Here is a 25,189-nt window from a genome sequence, read left to right as displayed (position 1 = left end):
TTCTCTGGAAGCCGCCCAAGTACAGGGCTGCGTCCTCCCTTCCCAGTTCATGTGGCCATCAGCTGTCTGGTGGTGACCTCTCCCACCACCGTGCTCCCACTGCCTGGACCTCCAGCTCGGTCCCCAGAGCGTGATGACAGGGCTGTCTCCCGTGTGAACTCCCCAACAGGTCTGGCCTGGACGAGAGCCGCAGGCTGGCCTTGCCCGGTCAACTCGGCCCTGTCTTCTAGGACTTCAGGGGTGCTTGGCCGGGGAGGGAATGCTCCCTGTCCCCCAGCACAGACATGGCAACAGAGCAAGGGAGGCCAGCCGAAGGGCACGGGGACCCGGGGAGAACCAGGGACAAGACTTGGGGCAGGGGTGTCCCCTGTGGCCACTGAGGTGCCCACCTTGGGCCCGCAGAGCAGGTACCACAGGATGTCGCGAGGATGCCGAGGTCCTCGGTGCCAGGACAGCGGGAGACAGGAGGCCGCCTCCCAGGGTGACCCCCCGTGTGGATGGCAGTGGGGCGGGGGTAACAGCAGTGGGGCAGGCAGGGTGCTCGGGGAACCGGGCGTTCACGTGGGTGGGGGGTTCCTGGGGCGGCCGTGCCGACTGGTGGGGGGGAGGGGGCCCTGGGAGGCCTCCCCGTGGAGCCACAGCCTGTATCACTCTCAGCTGCTTCATTCAAGGATGAGAAACTGGCCCTGGGGCTTGTGATGGACGCTTCTCTCCGGCTGTAGCCTGCCCGAGGGCCCGTCGGTGGCACAGCTGTCCCGATCCCGTTGTGCTGAAAGCCCGAAGCGGGCTGCCTCAGGGCGGGCAGGGCTGTGTCCTCTCTGTGCGGGGCGGTCAGGGGTGCCTTCCAGCCCCAGCGGGGGGGACAGCGACGGCGGACGGAGCTCACTCCGTCCCAAGTCGTTCGTGCTTTGCAGTGAGACAAACTCACACGTGTTCTGTGCCTGACTACCTCCAATGGTCAATTTTATTATAAAGAACGGTAGCAAAATATACAAATCTGCTCAAGAACAAGCAGGAACTGTGGTTTTTCCAGATGCCAGATGGGCACAAGTGTTTGAGGGGGAGCAGCTCGCCCTGGACCGTCCGTGGAGGAGCGCGGGTGTGGGGGCCGCCTTCCCCGGGCGTCAGTCTCAATAACTTAAAGGGCAGGTCCGGCTTCCGGCTCCGGACCCACGTCACAGATCTTCCCGCGCGGGCGGCTGCGTTGGGTCTTCTGCCAGGAAACAAACAGATCAGTTGGTAAAATCCCCGCACGAGGGCCCCGAGGCTGAGGCCGCAAGGTTTTCACGGGGCTGGGGCGGAGCGCGGGCACAAACGTCCCGACGGGGTGGCGCTGGCTCCTCCCGGACGCGGCGGCCCGCTGGCCCCACAGCGGGGGGGGGGGGGGCGGCCAGGCGCTCCGGAATCAGCTGGGCAGGACGGGGGCCCGGATGATGGGGAGGGGCGTGGGCGGGGAGGCCACGCCGAGGCAGAGGTGGCGTGTGGCTGCTGTCCCGTCCTCTGCTGTGTCCTCGCTCCCTTTGGCGTCTGGTGCGCTCCTGTCCTTGGTGCTCGGGGTGTCCTACGAGGCTGTGTGCTCGCTGGGCTTTACCCCGCTCGGGGCCGGGGGCTCCTGGATTCTGCGGCACAACCTACTCGTTGGGGAAGACGCGTCCCTTCCACTCCGTGCTGTCACAGCACTTCTAGGAGCCTCGTGGGAAGAGCCACATCCCCCGGGAGCCGTGGTGACCTCCTAACCCCAGGAGCTGTCAGCTGGGCCTAGTGTGCAAACGGGCTCTTCACAGATGATCAAGGTAAGGAGAGGTCACTGGGGCGGGTCCTTCTCCAGTCACCGGTGTCCATACGGGGAGAGGGAAGCGTGGACACGCACAGGCCACGGGAAGGCCACGTGGACAGGGGCAGAGACTGGAGGGATGGGGCCGTAAGCCCCGGGGATCCAAGACGCACAGCCACCGGAAGCCGGAGGAGGCCAGGGTCCCTGCCCACAGGCTCAGAGCGGGTCCTGGCCTCAGGCCTCCGGGAAGCTGGCGCATGGACCACGTGGGGACCGTCCGGTGGCTCCTCTGCCGTCAGCCCGCCTGCTGATTCTGGTGTCACTGACTCTGCTTCCCGCCCACACCTCAGTCTGTGCATGACCTCTGGGACTCCCCACGGGGACCGTCACCCTCTTGTCTTCCAGGAAGCCCAGCCATCACCCTCCCGGGGCCACTTTTTGTGTGTTTCCGAGCCGGCGGCTGTGGCCCGGTGGCCGGTGTCCCTGCCCGGGCTCCGCAGCCAGGCCACTCACCGTCCGCGGCGGTCTGCGTCCGCACACAGGCTGTTTCCGTCTCCTCGAAGCCCTCGGGACACACGCACACGTAGCTCCCAGGGGTGTTGTAACAGTTCTCGCTTTCTCTCGTGCACACTTTTTCCGCCAGCGAGCACTCGTCTACGTCTGCGGTAAAGACATCCCACTGTAACCACTGTAACGGATTCCTCTGTTCGGCAGACACACGTCGTGATCACGAGATTCTCATAACTCGCTCGCGCACAGGGAGCCGAAGATCGGAAACATCTCGTTGGAGAAGAGAGGAAGAGGGCGGAGTTTAACAGAGGCGTCGGGGGTCAGGCCACGCGCGGCCGGAAAGCAGAGAAGCACGGCGCAGGCGAGGAGGCGGGAGGCCCGGCGTAAGCTCGCCCAGCGAGGTCGGTGGATTCGCTGCCCTTTTCCAAGTGGGTTCCAGCCGGCCCCAGCTGTGGAGGGGACCACGGGGGCCGGGTCACCCCTGGCTGACGGGGAAACGGGGGTGGGGTGCGGGACCCCAGACCACAGGATCACCAGCACCACGCACATGGTGGGGGGGGGGGAGGCGTATGCTGCTCCCGTGTCACATGCTCTTGAAGCTGGAGGAACGGGGTCTGTGGAGAAGAGCCAGAGCCGGCGCCCCCCGCCCCCCAGCTCGTCACGGGACCGGTCACATCGTGGCCTCCCTGCAGCGCTCCATCCCAGTCCAGCACAGACACAACCTCACTGACCTGCACACTGGCCGCTCTCCTTGGTGTAGCCCGGGACGCACTCTTTGCACTGTTCTGGACCCTTCCCCGTGCAGCCCACACAGGTAGAATCACATTCTAGAAACAAGGGGGAAAGGCAATGAGAACATCAGACACCGTCCTGTGGGCACACGGGGTCTGGAGCCACGCCACGTGGGAACCCGGGTGCTCCGGCCTCTCCCACCCCACCCCCACCCCCAAGCACGGCTTCAGGCGGCAGGGCGGAGACTCAGTGACCGTGCACGGGAAGCCCACGGACAGGCACCCTCTGCACCCTCTTGTTGGAGCCGGTATCGGGGGTGGCCGCCTTCCTCATGACGGGCGGCTGGGAGCTCAGTACGAATAACCTTCCCAGGTGAGGCCCACGCGTCACAGAGAGGGGCACACGCGGCACGTGGGGAGGCCCCCAGCCTCCCGGGGACGGCGTGGCCCTACAACGCACACCCCCAGAGCAGTTTGGAACCAGTGCGAGAAAACGGTGACCAACACGAAAAGCTTTATCTACCAAGGAATTCAAAGTGCGTAACTGCGGGAGAACTGGTCTGACTCAAACGGCCAGCGATACAGATTGTCGAAGAAACTGGCGGAGTCAGGACGTGCTCTGCAATCGCACACACGCGTGTATGTGACGTACACGGCGTGACAGGACGGACGAAGACGGTCACGGCCTCGTTGAGTGAAAAAGGCAAGGAGACGCTGGGGAGCACATTAGGACTAGTAACAGAGGCTCCCTCTCCGTGGAATTGATGGCTTTTAAATATTACTTTCAACTCATTTGAATTTTCTGTAACAAATATCTATCACTTGGGTTGCCACCTTAAACTTTTTTTTTGGGAGAGAGAGAGAGAGAGAGAGAGAGAGAGAGCGCGCGGGAGCCCGTGCATAGGGACGTGCGTGTGGGGGAGGGGCAGAGAGAGAGGGAGAACAAATCCCAAGCAGGCTCCACGCTCGGTGCAGAGCCCGATGCGGGGCTCAGTCTCACCACCCTGAGATCATAACCTGAGCTGAAATCAAGAGTTGGACGCTTAACCGACTGAGCCACCCAGGCGCCCGTCACCTTCAACTTTCTAAAGTAGGTAGAGAGGCGCCTGGGTGGCTCAGTCGGTTGAGCGTCCGACTTCGGCTCAGGTCATGATCTCTCGGTCCGTGAGCTCGAGCCCCATGTCGGGCTCTGTGCTGACAGCTCAGAGCCTGGAGCCTGCTTCGGATTCTGAGTCTTCCTCTCTCTCTGCCCCTCCCCCACTCATGCTCTTTCTCCCTCGAAAATAATAAACAAACGTTAAAAAGAACTTAAAGTAGGTAGAACATAAGAAAGTCACGTGAACGCCTGAAAAGGGAGAATCGCCAGGGCCCAGGGCCCAGGGCCCAGGAGGTGCGTGCCCGCCCCGGAGGAGCCCATGCCCAGGCACCTTCGCACACGAACGAGCCGTTGACGTTCTCGCAGTACTGCTGGTCGCCGCACGGAGGCGTCTCGGCCGCGCACTCGTCCACGTCTGGAAGGCAGCGGCACAGCCGTGAGGGGCCGAGCCCGGACCACCTTCGTGATGATGCAACCTGGGGCTGGGGCCGGACAGGGAGGTGGCCTCCCACGTGCAGGGGTGACAACCAGGGACATTAAGTGGTCCCAGGGGAGGGGCCGCTGCGAGGGACCAATGGCTACCACGTGAGCACTCTGTGCTTCCGCGTGGACTCCGATGAGCTCCAGGTCGGTGTCGGGGCCCCTCCCTTCCCACTGGAGGCGTCAGGTACAAGCCTGACGCCCCTAACTGAGGGGCAAAACCAAAGCTGACGTATGAGGGGAGGAGGGCACCCCGTCCTCGACCCGCCCCTCCTCCCACCTGCCTGCCGGCATTCGGACCCGGGGAAGAGCCCCTCGGCCACTGCCAGACCCTCCCCGGGGCCTTCTGCGGGGCTGGGTTTGGAGCCAGTGCTCCGGGGCCCGCTGCAGCTCAGAAAAAGGATACAGGCAAAGCGGGCAGTGGCTACCAGGCTGGGTGGGGAGGGGATGGGTGGGGAGAGCCAAGGCCCGGGGCCTCAGGTCTGGAGCGTGTGTGTCAGAAGGCATGCCTCCTCTCTGTGGCTGTGAAGCACCTGTGTGTGGCTCTCCAGGCCAAAGGGAGGTCTGTGCCTCAGTTTCCCTGCCAGTGGCCGCACACCAGCAGGTCCTAGAGAAAGGAGAGGGAGGGAGGGAGGGAGGGAGGGGGGAGAGAAGTGGGAGGAAGGGGACGAGGGCTGGAGGAGAAGAGAAGGGGGAGGAGAGAGAAGGGGGAGGAGAGAAGAAGAGAAGAGGGAAGGAGGAGAGGGGAAGAGTCGGGGGGTAGGAGAGGGAGGAGGAGGAAGAGGGAGAGAAAAGAGGATGGAAAGGATGGAGGGAGAAGAAGAGAGAAAGAAGGGGAGAAAGAGAGGAGGAAGGAAAACAGGAGGAGGGGGTGGAGGGAAAGAGGAGGGGGAGGAGGATGAGGAGGGAGAGGAGGGGAAGAGGGGGGAGGGGGAGGGGGGAGGAGGGGGAGGGGAGGGGAGGGGGAAGGGGGAGGGGGAGGGGGAGGGGGAGGGGGGAAGAGGGGGGAGGGAGGAGGGGGAGGGGGGAGGGAGGAAGGGGAGGGGGGAGGGAGGAAGGGGAGGGGGAGGGGGAGGGGAAGGGGGAGGGAGGGGGGAGGGAAGAGGGAGGGAGGAGGGAGGGAGGAGGATGAGGAGGGGGAGGAGGGAGAGGAGGGAAGGAAGAGGGGGAGGAGGGGAAGAGGGAGGAGGAGGGAGGGGGGAGGGAAGAGGGGGGAGGGGGAGGACGGAGAGAGGAGGGAAGGAGGAGGGGGATGAGGGAAGGAGGAGGGAAGGCCAGGCCCCAGGAGCCCGCGCAGCCTCAGCCTCACCCACGCAGGCGCCGTCCTCCCGCACCCAGCCCGCTTGGCACTGGCCGCAGTCTCTGTTGGTGGGACCCGTGCACATCTTACACGACTCGTCACAGGCTGGAAAGCAGAGGCGGGACGGCCGCCAGTAAGCGTAAATCCCGCTCTGAGTAACAAGCCCGACACAGAGATCATCTCAGAAATTTACCTGCAGTGGAACGAAAACAAAACCCAGAAACAAATAAGGAAGAAACCCCCGAAAGCGGCTCTCAGTCAACGACAGAAAAAACCACTCTTGCGATTCGTGATCCGGACGTGACCGGAGAAAACAAACGGGGGGCTCTCTCCTCGACTCCAGGGAAATAGTTCAGGGCCTGAGCGCTCACCCGGAGCGCCCAGGACACCTCTGAAGACCCAGGTAGGAGAGCCCCCCGCACTCGATGCCGGGGTAGCCGAGACGGTGTGTCCTCTCAAGGGGACCTGGGGCCGGGAGGTCCCGCCACGTGACCTCAGCCCCCCGTTCCCGTGCGCGCCCCCCCCCCCCCCCACCTCCTGCAGCAACGCGGGCCGGGGCCCAGGGTGGCCTTCGCTCACTCCAGACGCTCCGCCTCGGTGACCGCGCGCTGACGACAGCCGCAGAGGGAGGGCAAGCCCGCGAGGGGACACTAAAGGCAGCAGGTCACCAGGAGCCCGATGAGCATGGCTGTGACACACCGTCCACCCTCCCCTCCTTCTCCAGAGGATGTCGGGAGAACGGGACTCACTTCCCTCCCGGGGGCTGTTTAGGGCTGGGAGGCAAGAGCACCGCGGCCCATCCTCCTCCTTCCCTTCCCGTGGCTCCTGCGTGCCCCCCGGGCTCCCGGGATGCGGGTAAGAGCCAAGGGATGCGTCTGTCGCGCCGAGGACCGTGGGCTGAAGCCCTGGCCGCCCGCGCTGCTGCGGTACCTGTGCAGATGCTGTGCGTCTCATTCCTCAGCGAGCTGAAGTAGCCGTCCACGCAGTCGGTGCACGTGGCCCCCTGGTACCCAGGGTGGCACTGGCAGGACCCGTCCCCCTGCCTGCTGCCGTCCCCGCTGCAGTGCCCGTTCCCGCTGCAGGGCCTCTGGGACCCGCCCTGGCACGCTGGGGGCGACACAGACCCACCGCTCAGAGCTCAGCCCCGGGGCGGGGGCTGGGCTCACACCCAGAGGACGCCCCCCACCCCTGCTCACAAAGTAGCTTTCTGGAAGTCCCGCTAAAATCCAAGCCACGCTTCAGCCCCAGAACAAGTGCCTGGGGTTGGGATTTACAGGAGCCTGCATGCGACCTGGGGGCCTGTGGGCATGTGGGTCACTGCCCGGGAGCCAGCCGGGGGCTCTGGGCAGCCTCACCTGAAACCTGGGGACAAGGATGCTCACACGTGGAGCGAATAGGACTGCTTGGGACCGTGACATCGGCCCGCTGCAGCCCCGTGGCAGCGGGACGGGAGGAAAGGTAGGCAGGAGGGGGCCGCGGCCAGGGAGACAGTCTGAACTTGGAAAATGTGCCACTTGATCCAGCTGATCAAGGTGAGTGACTTTGGTGGCTTCGGTTTCGAAGCCCATGTCTTGACGTAAGAGTGTGGCTTCCCTACTTAAGGCTGGCACGACGCATCCATCCCGACAGATGTGACTGTCCCTCCCCGCCCCAGACTTGTCTCTGCTCCTCCGTGGGCAGAGCTGGGCCGGGGGGCCACGCAAGCCACAGAGCCACCTCCTTGCACTCAGGGGGCGGCGCCCATGCGGGCAGGTTAAAACTGGCCCACGGGTGGACTATGGGAGGTCTGTAGAGACTGAATTAGAAGCCCAGTTGGGATCAGATGCTCAGAGCGGTGCGGCCCAAAGGAGAAGGTCCCTGGGGTGAGGGCAGCAGCGACACAGCAGCCCCAGGGCCAGGTGGAGGTGGCATGGACCGTCCCTTTGCCGACCCTGCTCCCGCCCGCCCGGGAATCACCACACGGGCACCGCCAATGACCTGGGGCACTTGAGAGTCCCCGAGAAAAACGTACCAAGGCAGTCTGGCCCGTACGTTCCTGGCGAACAGCAAACTTCCAGGGTTTTCACACAAAACCATTCAAATAAGTCAGGATACTCCTTCTTCCTGAGGAATCGAAAACGCGTTCGTTAAAGCTCACGTGACAGATTTCTTCAACACAAAATCATAGTTTATGACGACGTGTGCTCCAGCGTATCGTAACGTCAGGGAAACACCAGTGCGGGCGGGAAGGACTTCTCCAGTTACGGACCTCACCGGGATTATCGTGTTAAGGTAATAAGAGATGCTAACGTGCGGACAAGAGAGAAGACGAGCGTGTGGAAACTCTTGGAGGTCTGAAATTATCTCAAAATTATAAATTAAAAAGTAAGAAGCCACTCGTGTGTTTCCACGAACACCCAGGGAGAGCAGGGTTGGGGTGAGGGGGCTGGAGAGCCAGGCTGGGGCACGTGAGGTGGGCCTGGTAACGGGGCGGGGGGTGCGGGAGATGCACTGGGTGTAGGGGTGCAGGGCTGGGGGAATGGGGGGGCCCTGGGGCTGGGGAACAGGGTGGGGGGCGCAGGGGGTGTGGGACGCTCACAGTCTCAGCCACCAGGCCTCCAGGCGTTCCTCATGCTCCTCCAGCATGCTGTGACAGTCGAAGTCACTGCTGCCACACAGGCTCTCCATGATCTCCAGCAGCCGGACCTCGCTGAAACACAAGCCCATCAGCACCACAGAGTGAGAAGGCGAGTCGAGGTATCAGTGTCCATCCCACAGGACATCCCCACTTGGCGCGAGGCGGGAAAGACGGTGGCACTTCAGTAGGAAAAGACCCTCAGCAGACACATCAGGTGGGCTGGGTGCCCTGTGATGAATGAAACTCAGAGAACAGGTGGTCGTGTGGCAGGTGTGGGGCCCACCAGGGGAGCCTCTGAAGTTGGGGGCAGGGCCTGGAGTCCTGGGTGGAGGAGAGAGGGCTAACCCCACCAGCAGGGGAAGCCAGTGACATTTCACGTGGGGGGACTCACCGTCCAGGGTGCATCGTTAAGAGACCACCCAGTCCACTGTGTGCGGACTGGATACGGGGATAAGTGTGGAAGCCAAAAGGCCACGTAGGGGCCAGCAGACAGGTGACGCTATGGGAGGGACCCTTCCATGTATCTGTCATCAACGCGGGTGACAACGTTCACAGGAACATGTCAAGTACCGAAGCTGGGCTGCCCAGAGCAGGGGTGGTGGCACCCACCTGAATTCATACTTGGATAGCGCCTTTTCCTCCCAAGCCGTGTTCCCGCCGCCAAAGTTCTTCTTTGCGGTGTCCACCATTCCCTGCGGGGACACGGTGGAGACGGGGCTCAGTGCCGCTGCCCCCACCCACGTCCGTTGTGAGAGCAACCCTAGTCCGTCATGGTGACTTCCCAAGCCCCCTGACAGGTCGCCGCCATTCATTGCGTGGGTGATCCTGGGTCCATCACGAGGGTGATGTCCGTGTCAGGACTGACTCTGGCCCATCTCTGGGCTACCCTGGGTCCCTGACCCTGGTCCCTTGTGGGGTGACCTCAGGTCGATGGTGGAGTGACTCCGGCCCACTCAGGGTGACCCCGGCCCACGGAGGGGTTACCCTGGATCCTTGATCCTCGTCCGTTGTGGGTTGACCTCAGGTCCATGGTGGAGTGACTCCGGCCCATCTCGGGGTGACCCTCGACCGTTGTGGGCCGACCCCGATCCACCGCAGGCTTACCCTGGGTCCAGGACCCCGGTCCATCGCGGGACGACCCCGGCCCCGCCGCCCCCCAAGGCCGGTCCCGACCCCGACCCCGACCCCGCGTCTGCGTGGGGTGACCGGCCCACCTGGTTGAACTTGTCCACCAGCTCCCGGCAGCGCTTGCAGGGCGTCGCCTTCTTGGCGGTCTCACCAGGCGGCGGCGGCAGCAGCACAAGCAGCAGCAGCAGCCCCAGCGCGGCCGGGGTAGGGGGGCGCATGGCGGGCCGAGGCGGGCAGCGTTGCGCAGGACGCGGCCGCGCGGGCACTGGCCGAGGTCCGGCGGGAACCGGCGCAGCGCTCGGCCTCTGCGGCCGCCCACCGCTCCGCGGTGCCGGCCGTTCCCGGGGCTACTTGACGGTGCCGGGCGGGATCCCGCCCCGCGCCAGCCCTCGCGCCGCTATTGGTCGGAGGGACCCACCCCGTCCCCATGTGGCCCAATCCGGGCTCGCCACGAGAAGCGACCAATAAGAAGACCCCGGGTCAGCGTCCAGCGGGGAGGGGGTGGGGACGGGGGCGTGGAAATCGGAGCCTGCCCCTCGCGCGCACCGGCCGCGGCGGCCATCTTTACTCCGGGCAGGGAGGGCGTCCCGCTGCGGTGGTAGCGAGGTTTTGGTGGCCATGTTAGGTTTGGGCAAGGGCTTCGCGTCCGTCCTCCGCTTCCGCCACCCCGCTTCCGGCCGCGGGCTGCTTAGGGCGCCGCGCATCGAGGGACGCCGCCGACGGCAGGCGAGGTCAGCGCGCGGTACCGCGGCCGGGGCTCTCGGGACGGGCGGCGGGCGAGGGCAGGTTCTCGGTGCGGGCGGCGGGGACCCCGAACCGGCGCTCGCGTCGCGCTCCTCCGTCCTCAGCGCCGGTGCTCCTCGCCGGGAGCCTGGGGACAGCGTCCTGGGGCCCAGGTCCCGCGTTTCCCTGCCTGCCCGAGGCCGCTGGCTCGGGAACCGAGGTGGAAATAGAACTGAGACGAGCGCGATCTGGGTGCCAGCGACGAAGCGCCGGAGGAGGACGCGCACAGGGTGGCTACTGGTCTGCGGTGCACCGGGCCGCTTGTGTGCCCAGGGTGAGCGGAGCCCTCAGCGCCCGCAGTGGCAGGGGCCGGACGGCCTTCACGGGTCGCCTCCTCAGCGGAGACGAGCCGGGCCTGTCCACCTGTGCGCGCCCGGGCTGACCCGCGCGGCCGGACATGCGCTCACGCCCTCCGCCCGGCTTCTGTGCCCGCTGCCCGCCCGCCCGTCCTGGCCCGGCCAGCGTCCCGGCCCGGCCTCGGCAGTGCCGGCGTCCTCCGGGATCAGGGGCGCACCTGCTGCTTCTGCCCGTGGTCGGTCCTCAGCAGAGAACACACAGTCCTGGGGCTGAGACGCCCCTGTGGCGAGGGAGCCCGGAGTCCCGCACACTCGTGTGCCCCTCACAGCTTGTGAGAGGACAGTGTGGGGTTCCCTGCAGGGGAGCGTGCTCTGGGCCCCCCACACAGGGGGTCTGCGGGGCAGGCGGGTTCTTAGCTGACCTGGGGCCGCTGTGAGCCGGAGTCAGGTTCCCGCCAAGCAGCATTTCTCCTGCAGCCGTTTGCACAGCTTGGTGTGTAAATGCTTTCTGTTTCTTTAACCTTTTTTTTTTTTTTTTTTTCCATACCAGTAAGAGGAACAGAGAATAGTGTGTGAATATTCTGTGGTCTCCTTGGCTTTACTGGAAATTAAAACGTTAATGCTGTTTTTTTTTTTTTTTTTTTTTTTTTTTTAAATGTGGAGAGAGAGCACGCATGAGCAGGGGAGGGGCAGAGAGGGAGAGAGAGAATCCCAAGCGGGCTCACACTGTCAGCACAGACAGAGCCCCGCTCGGGGCTCGAACTCTGGAGCCGTGAGATCATGACCTGAGCCGAAATCAAGAGTCAGATGCTTAACCGGCTGAGCCACCCAGGTGCCCCAGCGATAATGTACTTTTAATGAAAACGTAAGCTGGCATGATGAGACCCACGTTGAAGAGTTTTACCGAATTTCTTCTCCAAGTAGTTTGTTGAGCATCTACTGTGCGCCAGGCTCTGCTGCTAGAACCGTGAATCAGCCACGCAGGCCCTGCCCCCAGGACATGAGCCCAGCAGGGAGACAGTCAGCCACATGTTTCATTCACATGTGGGCTCCTGTGATGACCAGAGTCCATCCTTGCTGAGGGTTCTGGGGGCGGGGGCGGGGGGTGGGGGGTGGACCAGAGAAATCCCATCAAGGAGCTTACACTTTAGAAAGAGGGAGACAAATTGGGGCGCCTGGGTGGCTCAGTCGGTTGAGCATCTGGCTTCAACGTAGGTCATGATCTCTCGGTTCGTGGGTTTGAGCCTCGCTGTGCTGACAGCTCAGAGCCTGGAGTCTTCTCTGGATTCTGCGTCTCCCTCTCTCTCTCTCTCTGTCCCCTCCCCTGCTCATGCTCTGTCTCTGTTAAAAGTAAATAAACATTTAAAAAAAGTTTAAAGAAAGAAGGAGACAAATTATAACACCCTTGTTCATCCATGGTTTTTATATCTGGGAAGAGAAAAAGTTGGGTTACTTTTAAGGGAACTGCTACTTTGGTCGTTCTTAATTATTAAAGCCCCTTTCCCCCCTTCCTGGCCCCACCTCACCACCGCCGGCATTGCCACATCAGGCAGGATTCCTGCTCCTTCCATTCCACGGATTGTCCTTCCCTTGTTGGTTCCCCCCCAGTTGCCATCTTTGGAGACTACAGACTTCTTTTTTTTTTAATTTTTAAAAATTGTTTCTTTATTTTGAGAGACAGAGACAGAGAGTGAGCAGGGGAAGGGCAGAGAGGGAGACGTAGAATCCGAAGCAGGGTCCGGGCTCTGTGCTGACAGCTCAGAGCTCAAACCCACGAATCGTGAGATCATGAGCTGAGCTGAAGTCAGACCCTTAATCGACCGAGCCACCCAGGCGCTCCTGGAGACTATAGACTTCCGAAATCTCTCTCTAATCACAAGGTAGTTTCAGGGGGGCCTCGGTAGGGTAGCTCAGTCGGTTAAGCGTTGACAGTTTCTGCTCATGGTTCCTGAGATCGAGCCCCGTGTTGGGCTCCACGTTTGGTGTGGAGCCTGCTTGGGATTCTCTCCCTCTCCCTCCCCCTCCCTCTGCCTCTACCCTGCATGCGTGTGTGCACACGTGTTCTCCCTCTTTCTCTCTCAAATGAAAAAATAAATTAAAAAAAAGTAGTTTTAGCAAAAAGTAAGCACTCTGTCCTTTCTCTTCTGGCCTTTCTGGTTCTGATCAAATAAAATCAAACCTGTTTTAAGAGTAGCCAGAAACACGAAGAAGAATTTGCCATCTTCCCCCCGCACAAGCGGGACAGTCTAGGTGTCTCCCGGGAAGCTTTGTGCTGTAGGCTCTTCCCCAAATCGTCCTGCTGTATTTGGGTGATTCGGGGATCCACTGTAGACACATCTGTCTGAACACCTCAGGGACACACTCATGCTCTTTGTCATCTGCATGTTCACGTTCGTGACCGGCGTGGTGCCTCTCAGGGGCTCCACACGGCTTCCGGCGGGCAGGCGTCCACAGCTCCTGTCCGGTTGTACCTGGACTGCGGGGGCTTCGTGGGCTGTCCTGGCCCTGTGTGCCACCTCCTGCCCTCCTGTGGGTGCCCCTCTGTCATCCCCCAGACGCATCCCTCCCATCCTACAGCTGCCTGTCCCGGGGTCTCTCAGCCCGTACCGTGGGGCCCTACTGTCCCGCCAGAGTTGAGCCTCTCAACTGCAGGGGCCGTCCCGCTGCCCTCCAGAGGCTGGGTCAGCCCGGGGCCCGGCCACGTGGAGGACTGACTCAGTTCTGCAAATAAAGTCTTCCTGGAAAAATACACGGCTTGAAGCCTGAGCCAGCCGGTTAAAGTGTGGAAGGGGCGCCTGGGTGGCTCAGGCTGTGTCCGACTCTTGATCTCAGCTCAGGTCTTGATCTCAGTCAGGGTCACGAGTTCACGCCCCGCGTGGGGCTCCGCGCTCGGTGTGAAGCTTGCTTTTAAAAAAATGTGAAAGGCGCTCAGGCGTGATTTTTCCTTGAATTCTCTAGTTGGAGGCCTTCTGATCTACAGAAGTTACAGCAGTAGTTCAAAGAGTTCACACTCCCCCTTCACCTGGATCCCCCGGGTGTTAACTCACGTGTGACTGTGGAAACTCAGCGATCTGCATTTTCGTTTTGTCCCAGTGCTCACAGGGCAGCAGCGTTGATGGTCGCTGAAGGCACGTGAAGCGGGACATCGCCATGGCGGGGAAGAGGCCGTCGGGCCCAGGCCGGCAGCGCTGGCTGCTGGGGCTGCTGGCGGCCGTGGGCGCCATCCACCTCTTCACCTGCCCCTACTCCAAAGTGGAGGAGAGCTTTAGTCTGCAGGCCGTGCACGACCTGCTCTACCACCGGCTGGACGTGGACAAGGTGAGCGCCCGCGTCCCGGGCCGTGCGGCACCCCTGCGAGACGTCCGCTGACACCCCTCTTCTCCCTGCAGTATGACCACCTCGAGTTCCCCGGCGTGGTCCCCAGGACGTTCCTCGGGCCGCTGGCCGTGGCGGTGCTGTCCAGCCCTGCGGTCTGTGTGCTGTCCCTGCTGCAAGCGCCCAAGTTCTATTCTCAGCTAGTAGGTAAGGGGGAGTCCGGACGAGGACAGGTGAGGAGCCGTGCGAAGTCAGGGCTTCGGTCGGCCGGGCTGAGGCCCCCCGCCTTCTGGGCCGTCCTTCCGTCAGAACCCAGGCTGCTTCGTGCGGTGGTCCAGAGCTCGGGTGGAGGCCCAAAGTCAGCCCTTTCTGGGCCGTGACCCGGGACAGGTAACTGGGCACCTGTCCACCTGTTCCCGAGACCATGAGGTGAGGGTGCCAGCCGGCCCTGCCCCGGCCGCGGTGGCCGGAGGGGAAGCAGGCGAGATGCACCTCTGGAGGTGGCCGCAGAGGGGCCGGCGGCCACACCTGGAGAGCCGTCCACCCAGGCGGTACGGCGCCTGCATTGGAGGCCTCACTTCCCCCACCTGGAGGCCACCGTCCACAGGGCTTTGTGCAAAGCGTTCTGGGGCTGTGTGCCCATGTATTTTTATTTTTTTTTAATTTTTTTTTTTCCAACGTTTTTTATTTATTTTTGGGACAGAGAGAGACAGAGCATGAACGGGGGAGGGGCAGAGAGAGAGGGAGACACAGAATCGGAAACAGGCTCCAGGCTCCGAGCCATCAGCCCAGAGCCTGACGCGGGGCTCGAACTCAGGACCGCGAGATCGTGACCTGGCTGAAGTTGGACGCTCAACCGACTGCACCACCCAGGCGCCCCCCATGTATTTTTTAAAACCAAATTCAGAACATTCTGTGTATCTCTCTCTGAAGTGTCATTTTTGGTCGATAGTCACCAGTTTTCCATTTCGGTGAATTTTTAAAAATTTATTTTAAGGAAAATTTTTTTAGACAGAGAGCGCAAGTTGGGGAGGGGCAGAGAGAGAGGGAGACACAGAATCAGAAGCAGGCTCCAGGGTCCGAGCTGTCAGCACACAGCCCGACGCGGGGCTCGAACCCACAACCTGTGAGATCATGACCTGAGCTGAAGTCGGATGCTCCACTGACTGAGCCACCCAGGCGCCCCATTTTGGTGAATTTTTATCGTGGCTGCACCCAGATATTTGGATCTTCCCCGCTAAGTCAGACACGCTCTCCAGCTAGTTTGTCGGCCTCACGGGCAGGACGTTAAAGACACAGATCCCCGGGGGAGAAGCAGGCCTGCTTCCTGAGAGAACAGATTAGGAAATGGAAATCCGCCGCCACGGGGGGCGGCTGCACAGGCTGTGCTGGTTCGGGGGTGTCGGGGAGCCCCGGACAGTCTCCCCGCCTGGGGAAGGGTGGCCCTGGACACATCCTGTCCCTGTGGTGTGGGCTGTGCTGATGATGCCACGCCTGTCACACGGTCCTGCAGACGCCCGGTGGCCGTGTCCCCCTGAGCCCCCTCCCCGGGCCGCATGGTCCCGGCAAAGCTTCAGGGTCCCCTCTTTCGAGGTGGTCTCACTGCTACTTGGTCGTCAACTTGCACTGCGAGCGGCACTGGCGGAGACCTGCTTTGCCGGCGTCCTGCACGCTGTGGGTCACTCACGGTGCCCTCTTTGTTTAGTCAGAGCCGTCCTGGGACTCGGCGTGATCTCGGGACTCTGGACTTTACAAAAAGAAGTGAGGCGGCAGTTTGGGGCCACGGTGGCCACCATGTTCTGCTGGGTGACGGCCACACAGTTCCACCTGATGTTCTACTGCACCCGGACGCTCCCCAACGTGCTGGCCCTGTCCGTGGGTAGGCGCTTGCCGAGCCGCACTCTCGCTGGGCACCACAGGGCGGGGCGTACCGGCCCGGCGAGGGTCAGGGTCAGAAATGCCCGGCGAGGGGAAGAGGGGGCCTCTTCTTGGTGCCGGATGGAGGCACGCTTCCCCGCACGTGGCCGGGGCCGCCTGCGAGGGTCTCCCTGGCCTGTGGACAGCTCTGTCCGAGCGTCCTGGGGGTGACCCAGGCAGACGGGGGGAGGCCAAGTGTGGGTAGGAGGGGGGGCCGTGGATGGCATGGGTTGGGGGGGGGGTCTGTGCCGATCGGGGCCGGGCGTGGCCCGGACGTCCGCGTGCCCGGGGAAGGTGGCAGGCAGGGTTCCCGTCCGAATGAACCCCGCGGGGGGCCAGCGGGACACGCCTCAGGCCCGGGTGCGCAGGAGAGGAGGGGAGGCGCTGGGCGCGTGGAGCCTGGGGGGTTTCAGGGCACGCGGGGGCCAGGTGCCGTCAGGCCTGAGAAGCGGCCCCAGGCTGTGTGGTGGCGCCGTGGCGCAGGAGCCGTGGCCGGCCCCGTGTCAGCAGATCTGGGTCTGAGCGGCGTGTGCCGTCCTCTGGCGGGTTCTGCGTGGCTTTTGCCGGGAGGAAGCAAGTCGGCCTGCTTCGGGCACCCCGTGTCTTGCAGTCCTGCCCGCCCTCACGGCCTGGCTGCAGCTGAAGTGGGCCCGCTTCATCCGGCTCTCGGCGTTCGCCATCCTGGTGTTCCGGGCGGAGCTGAGCCTGTTCCTGGGCCTCGTGCTGCTGCTGCTGTTGCGCTCGCGGAGGGTGACGGTGGCGCGGGCCTTGCGCTGCGCCCTGCCGGCCGGGGCTCTCTGCTTAGGTGAGTGGGAGCCGCCGCGGGCTGCTGTGACTGAAAGCGGGGCTCTCGGGAGAGCTGGCCTTCACGTCCAGCAGAGAGAAAATGTCTTAGCGCCTCCATCCGCGGGCCGCCCTCGTCCTGGCCGGGAGGGGCGGCTGGCCCCGTCGGGGGAGCCGAGGTCCCGACGCGCCATCCCCCTCTGGAGCAGGGGGCTCGTGGCCGACGCGGCTGCTTCACGGGACGTTGACCTGCGACCTGGGGCTCTGGGGCTGCTGTTCACGCCGCAGCGGCGACGTCCGAGTGGCTCAGGTGGCCGTGTTCTTTCCTGAGGGACTCCTTTATCTTACCAGGACTGACCGTCGCCGTGGACTCCTGTTTCTGGCGAAGTCTCGTGTGGCCGGAGGGAAAGGTGCTTTGGTACAACACCATCCTGAACAAAAGTTCCAACTGGGGAGTATCCTTCCCGTGTGTCTGCGGGGCAGCCTGCAGGGTGGGGCGGGGCGGTCGTCCCCCCTCCCCTCCTCTCCCCCCTCCCTCCCCCTCCCTTTCCCCCTCCGTCCCCCCTCCTCCCCCTCCCCCCTCCACCCCCCCTCCTCCCCCTCCCCCCTCCGTCCCCCCTCCCTCCCCCTCCCTCCCCCTCCTCCCCCCTCCCCCTCCCTCCCCCTCCTCCCCCCTCCCCCTCCCTCCCCCTCCTCCCCCCTCCCCCTCCCCCCCTCCTCCCCCGGCCTCACCCAGGCAGCCGCACCTGCCGAGACACCGCCCTGCTGTTGGGCGCCATTTCCCCTTTAGCCTTCGGGACGGTCTTTAGCAGGAGCCCGTAGCGTTTTGCTGCGGAACCCGACAGCGTACATATGGGCGGGAAGTACAGCGCGCGAGTCCCCGGCGCACCCGTCCCACCGGCACGAGCTGTTCTGCAGCCAGGGGGAGGGACAGGTGGCGGGGGGGGGGGGGGGGTCCCAGGTGCCGTGGGCAGGAGCGCCTGTCGGCCGTGGCTCGCTGGCGTGTGGCTCCTTGACCCTGCCCCCGCAGACCTCGCCGCTGCTGTGGTATTTCTACTCGGCCCTGCCCCGCGGCCTGGGCTGCAGCCTGCTGTTCGTGCCGCTGGGCGCCGCGGACAGGCGGGCCCTGGCGCTGCTGCTGCCCTCGCTGGGCTTCGTGGCCCTGTACTCGCTGCTGCCGCACAAGGAGCTGCGGTTCATCATCTACTCCTTCCCTGTGCTCAACATCGTGGCCGCCAGGGGCTGCGCCTGCCTGTGAGCGTCCCGCCGCCCCCGCTTCCGCAGCCGCGCCGCACGCGCCCGCTGTCACGTGGGGAGGTGTTGAAGGAGGAGGGCCCGGGGTTGGGACGGGCTGGCCTCCCACCCACCGTGTCGGTGGGGCTGTGGTCAGTCGGGCCGGTGTCCGCGCTCGGTCTCGGTCACTTGGGGGAGGACGTGCCCGGAGCGGCCCCTGCACGGGGTGGCCAAGCGGGCTTCGGCCGGGCGGATGGTCTCCAGGGCTGACTTCGCTGAAGGGCCGGGCCCCACCGAGCAGAGAGCGGCAGGGCGGATGACGGGGGAAGGGTCAGGGAAGCGCTCGACCCACGGGGCCTTGTGGGGCACAAGGTGGTGTGGCGGTTTCCGAGGGAGGGGGATGGCCCGGCGACAGAACGAAGGTGCCCCGAGCAGGGCGTCCGGGATAAGGCAGGTTGGTCGAGCGGGGCTGCCCTTCCCTGGAGCAAGGCGGTCACTGCCATGGTAGGAACAGGAGTGACGCGGCCGCTCGGCCGGGCCGAGGGCGCAGAGGGTGTGGCCGGGAGAGGAGGCCCCGCCGCACGGCCCCTGCAGGAGCCGGGAGCCAGGAGTAGGCCGTGCTCCCAAAGAACCAACGCCCGTGAAGGGCAGGAAGCGCCTTGTGCCCGCTCTGCTCCGGGCCGTGAGCCTCAGCCTCGGGCTCCATCTGGGTTCAGTGGCAGGCGTGGTGCTGGAGGGACGTGCACCCGGCCCGAGGCCACAGGGGGAGCTGCTCAGAGCGGCGGGCGGATTCCACCTCGAGGGCTGGGACGGGAGGGAGGAGGACTCCGTTCATGGAAAATCTGGGCGTCTCAGGTTAGCGAAGCTGGGGCGAACCATGGACAGACCGTTCAGGAGTCCGTGACTGTGCGGGAAGGGGGTTCAGTTCTTGAAATGAGGCCGCAGACTCCACCGGCTGGTGTTGCTGGGGGAGAGCAAGCCTTTCCGTGAGACGTGCTCTTTCCAGGCTGAACAACTACAGGAAGTCTTGGCTGTATAAAGTGGGTTCCGCCCTTGTGGTAGGACACCTGGTGGTGAACGCCATGTACTCGGCCACGGCCCTGTACGTGTCCCACTTCAACTATCCTGGCGGCGTCGCGATGCAGCGGCTGCACGAGCTGGTGGCCCCCGGGACAGGTGGGTGCTTGGGGCCGAGCTGGGCCAGCTGCGGCTCTGGCGGGGGGCAGGGGACCCCAGCTCGCCATGCTGACTGAACACGCGTGGTTGTCCACAGACGTCGTCGTGCACATCGACGTGGCCGCCGCACAGACCGGTGTGTCTCGGTTTCTAGAAGTCAACAGCGCCTGGAGGTACGTTCCCGCCAGTTGTGACTGCGGGCGGTGGCGCTCCTCGCAGAGGCCACGTGGGGGCTCCCTGGGGGCATCCGGGCACTGGCGTGGGGCCACAGGTGCACGGTCACGCTCTTCCCTCGCAGGTACGAGAAAAAGGAAGATGTGCAGCCTGGGTCGGGGCGTATGCTGGCCTACACGCACCTCCTCGTGGAGGCGGCCCCTGCGCAGCTGGCCCTCTACAGGGACACGCACCGGGTCCTGGCCAGCATCGCGGGCACCACCGGGGTGAGTCTGAACCTGACCCGACTGCCTCCGTTTGACGTCAACCTGCAGACAAAGCTGGTGCTCCTCGAGAGGCTCCGCCGGCATCCTGGCAAATGAGACGATACGAAGAGCCGAACCGGGGACGTGCCCCGGACGTACGCCTCAGGGAACAGGCCGGGGTCCTCCACGGCCAGCCCAGACCGAGCACGGCCAGCGGGGACTGCGGGCCTCACCCGGGGGCCTCTCGGAGCACCTGAAAAAGCGCCCCTTCGGGGGAGCTCGTGTGAGACTTGGTGTCGAGGCAGCACCGCTGGACGGCGGCCCCCGCCCACGCCCCGAGCCGCAGGGAGAATCCTTCGTGGGCACGGGCACGCCATGGCGTGGCAGCTCACGTGAAATTGTGGGAATTTAAAGAGGACGGAGAATAAAAATTTGAATGTTTCCTTATTAGAGATCTAACGATACGTGGTATTTCTAGAGACTGCCTCCGCGTGGGTTGTGTTTTATGTGGTAACTTCGGCATCTTTACGCTTCATCGCCCGAGAATTTATTCAGGACCCAAAACACATCTGACGCCACCAGACGCCGAAGACGATGCAGGGAGACGGGTGCGCTGCACACACACGCACACACCGCGTGTGCTCATGCCAAGTGCACACGCGTACCGTGCACACTCACCACGTGCACTCCTACCACGCACAGGCACACATCACACCACGTGTGCTCACACTTCATCCGCGTCACTCATACCACACACGTACCACGTGTGTACACACACCGTGCACACACACACCACATGTACTCATACTGCACGCACGCGCACACCGTGTGCTCATGCCGCACACGCGCACACGTCACGTGCGCCCTACCACATGCACTCGTGCCACACACACACACACGTGCTCACGTGCATAAAGAAAGGCCGCCTTTTCCGAGCCACTCGAGAGAGTAGCTCTCGGCATGGAGCACCTCCGCGTGTCCTAGGAGGGAGGCGACCGCCTCTCCCCCTGTGGCCGCTGGGTCTCCACCGCAGCCGACAGGCAGTGTGGGCACAGACGTGTCCGCTGGGCGCACCTGCTCCAGCCTCTCCCCGACTCGATGTCGTCCGACGATCCCTGAGGAGGCTGGCCTTTGCAGCACCTCCCGCCTCCGGCTGGTGCCCGACACTCTACGCGAGCCAGCTCCCGCCTTTCCCCTTTGGTCTGATTGTCCCAGCGTTTATTATGTACGTATTACCGGCATTTATCACTCATTTATAATTGGTCAGGGCTCAGATATGTGTCATCGGTTATCAGCATGCATCCGCGGATCGCTGCCGGGCCTCACGCTGTGCCGGGGTCGCACGGGGAGCTGTCATGTTGTGACGTGTCATTGCCTCCCTACTTTCCGGCACAAGGCTCTCGGGTCCCTCTGTCCCAGCCCAGAAATCAGCCATTTGTCCGAGGGGCCCTGTCTCCTCTTGGGGAATGGTCGTGCAGACAGGCCTGGGGGCAAAACCTGCGTGTTGCTTTCAAGATGTCTGTTTTTAGGCCGTGTCTGTGGACAGCGAGGGAGGACGGGCACACCCACACGCACACACCTATGTGCGCTTTTGAGAGACCGCGGCGCCATGCCGACACCTCCAGTTCCACCTCCGTGGGCTCGTTTGCCTGCCTTGTCTGTATCTACATCTGCCCTCCACGGTGAGAATTCTGTCCCCAGTGGCTTCAGGTTCGTGGTCAAATACCGGGTGTGCACGGTCCTCGGACGAACCCTCCTGCTTCACTGTGGTGGTTTTCATTTAAGATACGATTGGGCTGTCGTCTTTCCGTTTGCTTTCAGTCTCGGGATCTGACTTCCCACCCTCCTTATTGGTAGAACGTGATCGCGCTTCCAGAAGTCTGGACTCTCCCCAAAGGCACGCTCAGGGACACGGCTCCCTCCTGTCCCTCCTCCACGTTTTTGCAACTAGCGTCAGTTTTCTGGTTTGTCCTTTTTGTGAAGATGCCTGTGTGCTGACTGCACGTTGTTTCTTCTGGAAAGCACTCTTCTTCTACTCGGGGACGACTCCCTCTTGGAGCCACGTAGTGCTTCATCGTGTGGATGAACCGTGGCCGACTCAGCCAGCCTCCCGCATGCTGGCGTTTTCCTGGTTGCCAGGACTTCATGACTCCCAACAGAGCTGTTTGAATAGCCTCATGCACGTGTATTTTCATGCTGTTCGAGGTGCGTCTTTATGGCGAACTCCTACAAGTGGGAATGCGAGGTCACGGGGAAGCGTGGATCCATTCGGCTGGGTATTGCCACATTGCCCTGCCCTTCTCCCCTCGCTGGTCTGGCGGTGGGGCAATGGTGCCTCTGGACTTTGCTTCATCCTTTTTTTTCTTTTTAATGTTTATTTGAGGCAGAGAGAGAGCAAGGGGGGGAGGGGCAGGCAGAGGGGGAGAGAGAGATTCCCAAGCAGGCTTCGCGCTGTTAGCGCAGACAGAGCCTGATGCGGGGCTTGAACCTATGAACCGTGAGATCGTGACCTGAGCCGAAATCAAGAGTCGGACGCTTAGCTGACTGAGCCCCCCCAGACGCCCTTTGCTTCATTTCTTCACGCGTGAAGGCGAATATCTTCATAGGTTTGAGAACCATCTGTTTTTATAAGTTGTCTGTTCATATATTTTGTCCATTTCCCATTGGACTCGGGGCATATTCCTCTCACATTATGTGCACACGCTTGGGTGACTGCCCTTTATCTCCAGTATATGCTGCACAGCCTCCATCTGTCACTTTTCTTTCCATCTGTCACTTTTCTTTCCACTCCGAGTGGGAAGTACCTTCCCGTGTGGAAGTTTCCGGTTTCCTGTTTGCAGGTTTATTGCTCGTTTCGTGCCGAGTCCTGGTTGGGAAGCTTTTCCCACAGTCAGTTCCGCCGTGTTTTCTGTCCACGTTTGCTTAGTGTCTCTTCTGCATGTAGACTTCGGGTCCGTTTGGAGCTCACTTTTGTTTGTGTGAAGGTAGGCCTTATTTTCTCTTTCTCCAAGCGGCTGTCCGCTTACTGAAGGCCCATCATTGCCTCAGAGATTTGAAGTCACACACCGAACATGCACATTTCAAGTTTGGGCAACTATGAATAAAGCTGCTATAAACATCTGGGTGCAGCTGCTTTGAGGACCCATGATTCCAACTCCTTCGTGGAAGTACCAGGAAGCAGGAGTACTATAAAGTAAGAGAATGTTTGGTTTTGCAAGAAGCCGCCAAACTGCCTTCCACAGTGGCCGCACCATTTTGCATCCCGCCAGCAAGGAGTGCTTCACATCCTCCCAGCACTGGTGTTGTGTGTGCTCCGGATTTGGGCCATTCTGACATGTGTGGTGTCCCTCGTTTTAATGTGCATTTGCCGGATGCACATGATGTGATGCTTACGTGCCGTCTGTACATCTCTGGTGTCCGTTAATGTCTTTAAGCCTATTTTCCAACTGAACTCTTTCCTTATTGTTGAGTTTTAAGGGTTCTTTGTACATTTTGAATAGCAGCCCTTTATCAGATGTGTCTTTTGCACAGGGGTTCTCCCAGTCTGCGTGTCTTCTCGTCCTCTTGACATTGTCCATCACGGAACAGAGAATTTTAATTTTAACAAGTCTAGCTATCAATTCTCTCTTTCACGGATCATGCCTTTGGGGTTGTATCTGAAGACTCCTCTCCACACTCAAGGTTGTCCAGGCTTTCTCCTACGTTACCTTCTAGGAGTTTTATAGTTTTGCATTTACATTTAGGTATGTGATAAATTTTGTGTTGTGTTTATGGAGGGTGTAGGTCTGTGTCTATATTCTTGTGTGTGTGTGTGTGTGTGTGTGTGTATGAGTGTGTGTGAGTGTGTATCAGTGTGTGAGTGGATGTCCAGTGGTTCCCGTACTATTAGTTGAAGAGCCCATCTCTACTCCATTGTATTGCCTTTGGTTCTTCATCAAAGATCAGTTGACTGGATTTATGGAGATCTGTTTCTAGGCGATTTTGTTCCACTCATCAATTTGTATATTATTTTGTCAATACCACATTGTTCTGATTAACTGTAGCTTTATATAAGGCTTGAAGTGAGGTAGTGTCACTCTTCCAACTTTGTTCTCCTTCAATATTCTGTTGGCCATTCTGGGTCTTTTGCTTCTCCGTGTAAACTTCAGAATTTTTATCAATATCCACAAAATAACTTGCTGAGATTTGATCGAAATTGCATTGAATCTATAGATCAAGTTGGAAAGACTGACATCTTGACAATATTGAGTCTTATCTATGAACATAGAATGCCTCCCCAATTGTTTACTTGATTTTGATCATCAGAATTTTGTTCTTTTCTTCATATAAATGTTGTATATATTTTGTTAGATTTATGCCCAAATATTTCACTTTTTTGAGCACTAATTAACGTAAATGGTATTATGTTTTTAATTTCAAATTCCACTTGTTCATTGGCAGTATATAGGAAAGCTATTAACTTTTGTATATTAACCATGCAACCTGCAACCTTACTATAATTGCTTTATTCCAGAAGTCTTCTCGTCAATTCTTTTAGACTTTCTACTTCGATGATCATGTCACCTGTGAACAAAGACCATTTTATTTTTTCCGTACCAATCTGTATACCTTTTATTTCATTTTCTTGTCTTGTTGCAATAGCTAGCACTTCCAGTTCAGTGTTGAAAAGGATTGGTGAGAGAGGACATCCTTGGAGTGTAAGGGAAACTTCTGAGTTTTTCACCATTACATGTAACGATAGCTGTAGGCTTTTTGTAGATGTTCTTTATCAAGTTGAGGAAGTTCCCCTTTATCCCTAGGTTACTGAGAGCTTTGGTCATGAATGGCTATAGGATTTGTCAAATGCTTTTCCTGCATCTATTATGATCATGTAATTTTTCTCATTTTGCCTGTTGATCTGATGGAATACATTCTTGATTTTCAAATGTTCAACAAAACTTGCATACCCGGGGTAAATCCCATTTGGTCATGGTGTATATAATTCTGTTAATACATTGTTGGATTTAATATATTTTTTTAAGATTCCTGCATCTATGCTCATGAGTGATTTTGGTCTGTAGTTTTCTTACAGTGTCTTTCCCTGGTTTTGGTTTTAGGGAAATTCTGGCTTCATAAATGAAGTAGGAGGAATTCTCTCTGTTTCTATCTCCTGGAAGAGATTGTAGAGAATTGGTATCATTTCTCCTTAAATGTTTGGTAGAATTCAACAGTAAACTAATCTGGGCTTGGTGCTTTCTGTTTCAGGTTATTAATTGTTGATTCGATTTATTTAATAGATATAGGCCTATTCAGATTGTCTATTTCTTGTGTGACTTTTGGCAGACTGTGTCTTTCAAGAAATTGGTTAATTTCATCTAGGTTATCAAATTTGTGTGCATAGTTGTTCATACTATTCCTTTATTATCCTTTTAAGTCCATGGATCTGTAATGATGTCTCCTCTTCCATTTGTATTATTAGTAATTAGTGTCCTTTCTCTCTCTTTTCTTAGTTAGCCTGGCTACAGGCTTATCAATTTCATTAATCTTTTTAAAGAACCAGCTTTTGGTTTCATTGCTTTTCTCTATTGATTTCCTGTTTTCAATTTCATGAATTTCTTCTCTGATTCTTATTTCTTCTGCTTACTTTGGACA

The 25,189-nt window shown here is 60.3% G+C and overlaps 2 protein-coding genes across 10 annotated transcripts; one reads left to right on the top strand and one right to left on the bottom strand.

Moving 5' to 3' along the window:
- Positions 1-949: 949 nt before the first annotated feature.
- On the bottom strand, positions 950-9,995 carry CRELD2 (cysteine rich with EGF like domains 2). Of its 4 annotated transcripts, XM_043563024.1 has the most exons (10): positions 9,723-9,990; positions 9,118-9,200; positions 8,470-8,580; positions 7,903-7,994; positions 6,822-6,998; positions 5,901-5,996; positions 4,443-4,526; positions 3,016-3,111; positions 2,288-2,434; positions 950-1,213 (listed from the first exon to the last, which is right to left on the bottom strand). In XM_043563024.1, exons 1-10 carry the CDS (start codon positions 9,852-9,854, stop codon positions 1,176-1,178), a joined length of 1,056 nt encoding a protein of 351 aa, XP_043418959.1. In that variant the 5' UTR covers positions 9,855-9,990; the 3' UTR covers positions 950-1,175. The 4 variants fall into 4 exon arrangements, with proteins under 4 accessions (XP_043418959.1, XP_043418956.1, XP_043418958.1 ...); XM_043563021.1 differs by lacking the exon at positions 950-1,213 and having other exon boundaries at positions 1,489-2,434; positions 9,723-9,992; XM_043563022.1 differs by lacking the exons at positions 950-1,213; positions 2,288-2,434 and adding an exon at positions 2,441-2,733 and having other exon boundaries at positions 9,723-9,995.
- Positions 8,612-20,005, top strand: ALG12 (ALG12 alpha-1,6-mannosyltransferase). 6 transcript variants are annotated; one of them, XM_043563015.1, is made up of 11 exons: positions 10,309-10,367; positions 11,266-11,287; positions 13,809-14,033; positions 14,105-14,237; positions 15,736-15,909; positions 16,558-16,752; positions 17,082-17,185; positions 17,761-17,984; positions 18,970-19,139; positions 19,237-19,312; positions 19,438-20,005. In XM_043563015.1, exons 3-11 carry the CDS (start codon positions 13,866-13,868, stop codon positions 19,673-19,675), a joined length of 1,482 nt encoding a protein of 493 aa, XP_043418950.1. In that variant the 5' UTR covers positions 10,309-10,367; positions 11,266-11,287; positions 13,809-13,865; the 3' UTR covers positions 19,676-20,005. The 6 variants fall into 6 exon arrangements, with proteins under 6 accessions (XP_043418954.1, XP_043418949.1, XP_043418955.1 ...); XM_043563019.1 differs by lacking the exons at positions 10,309-10,367; positions 11,266-11,287 and adding an exon at positions 8,612-8,722; XM_043563014.1 differs by lacking the exon at positions 11,266-11,287 and having other exon boundaries at positions 10,272-10,367.
- The last annotated feature ends 5,184 nt before the right edge of the window (positions 20,006-25,189 follow it).

Source organism: Prionailurus bengalensis, chromosome B4, assembly GCF_016509475.1.
Source record: "Prionailurus bengalensis isolate Pbe53 chromosome B4, Fcat_Pben_1.1_paternal_pri, whole genome shotgun sequence".
NCBI lineage: Eukaryota > Metazoa > Chordata > Mammalia > Carnivora > Felidae > Prionailurus > Prionailurus bengalensis.
Note: the sequence above shows the minus strand (reverse complement) of the source record. Positions and strands in the feature narration are given on the sequence as shown.

Coding starts and splice junctions, on each gene's coding strand:
- CRELD2 (XM_043563021.1), bottom strand. CDS start 9,854: ATGCGCCCCCCTACCCCGGCCGCGCTGGGGCTGCTGCTGCTGCTTGTG. Junction 5,997..6,821: donor GACGCACAGCATCTGCACAG/GTACCGCAGCAG, acceptor TCTGCTTTCCAG/CCTGTGACGAGTCGTGTAAG. Junction 3,112..4,442: donor CGGCTCGTTCGTGTGCGAAG/GTGCCTGGGCAT, acceptor CCTTGTTTCTAG/AATGTGATTCTACCTGTGTG.
- ALG12 (XM_043563019.1), top strand. CDS start 13,866: ATGGCGGGGAAGAGGCCGTCGGGCCCAGGCCGGCAGCGCTGGCTGCTG. Junction 15,910..16,557: donor CGTGCTGGCCCTGTCCGTGG/GTAGGCGCTTGC, acceptor CGTGTCTTGCAG/TCCTGCCCGCCCTCACGGCC. Junction 17,985..18,969: donor GCCAGGGGCTGCGCCTGCCT/GTGAGCGTCCCG, acceptor TGCTCTTTCCAG/GCTGAACAACTACAGGAAGT.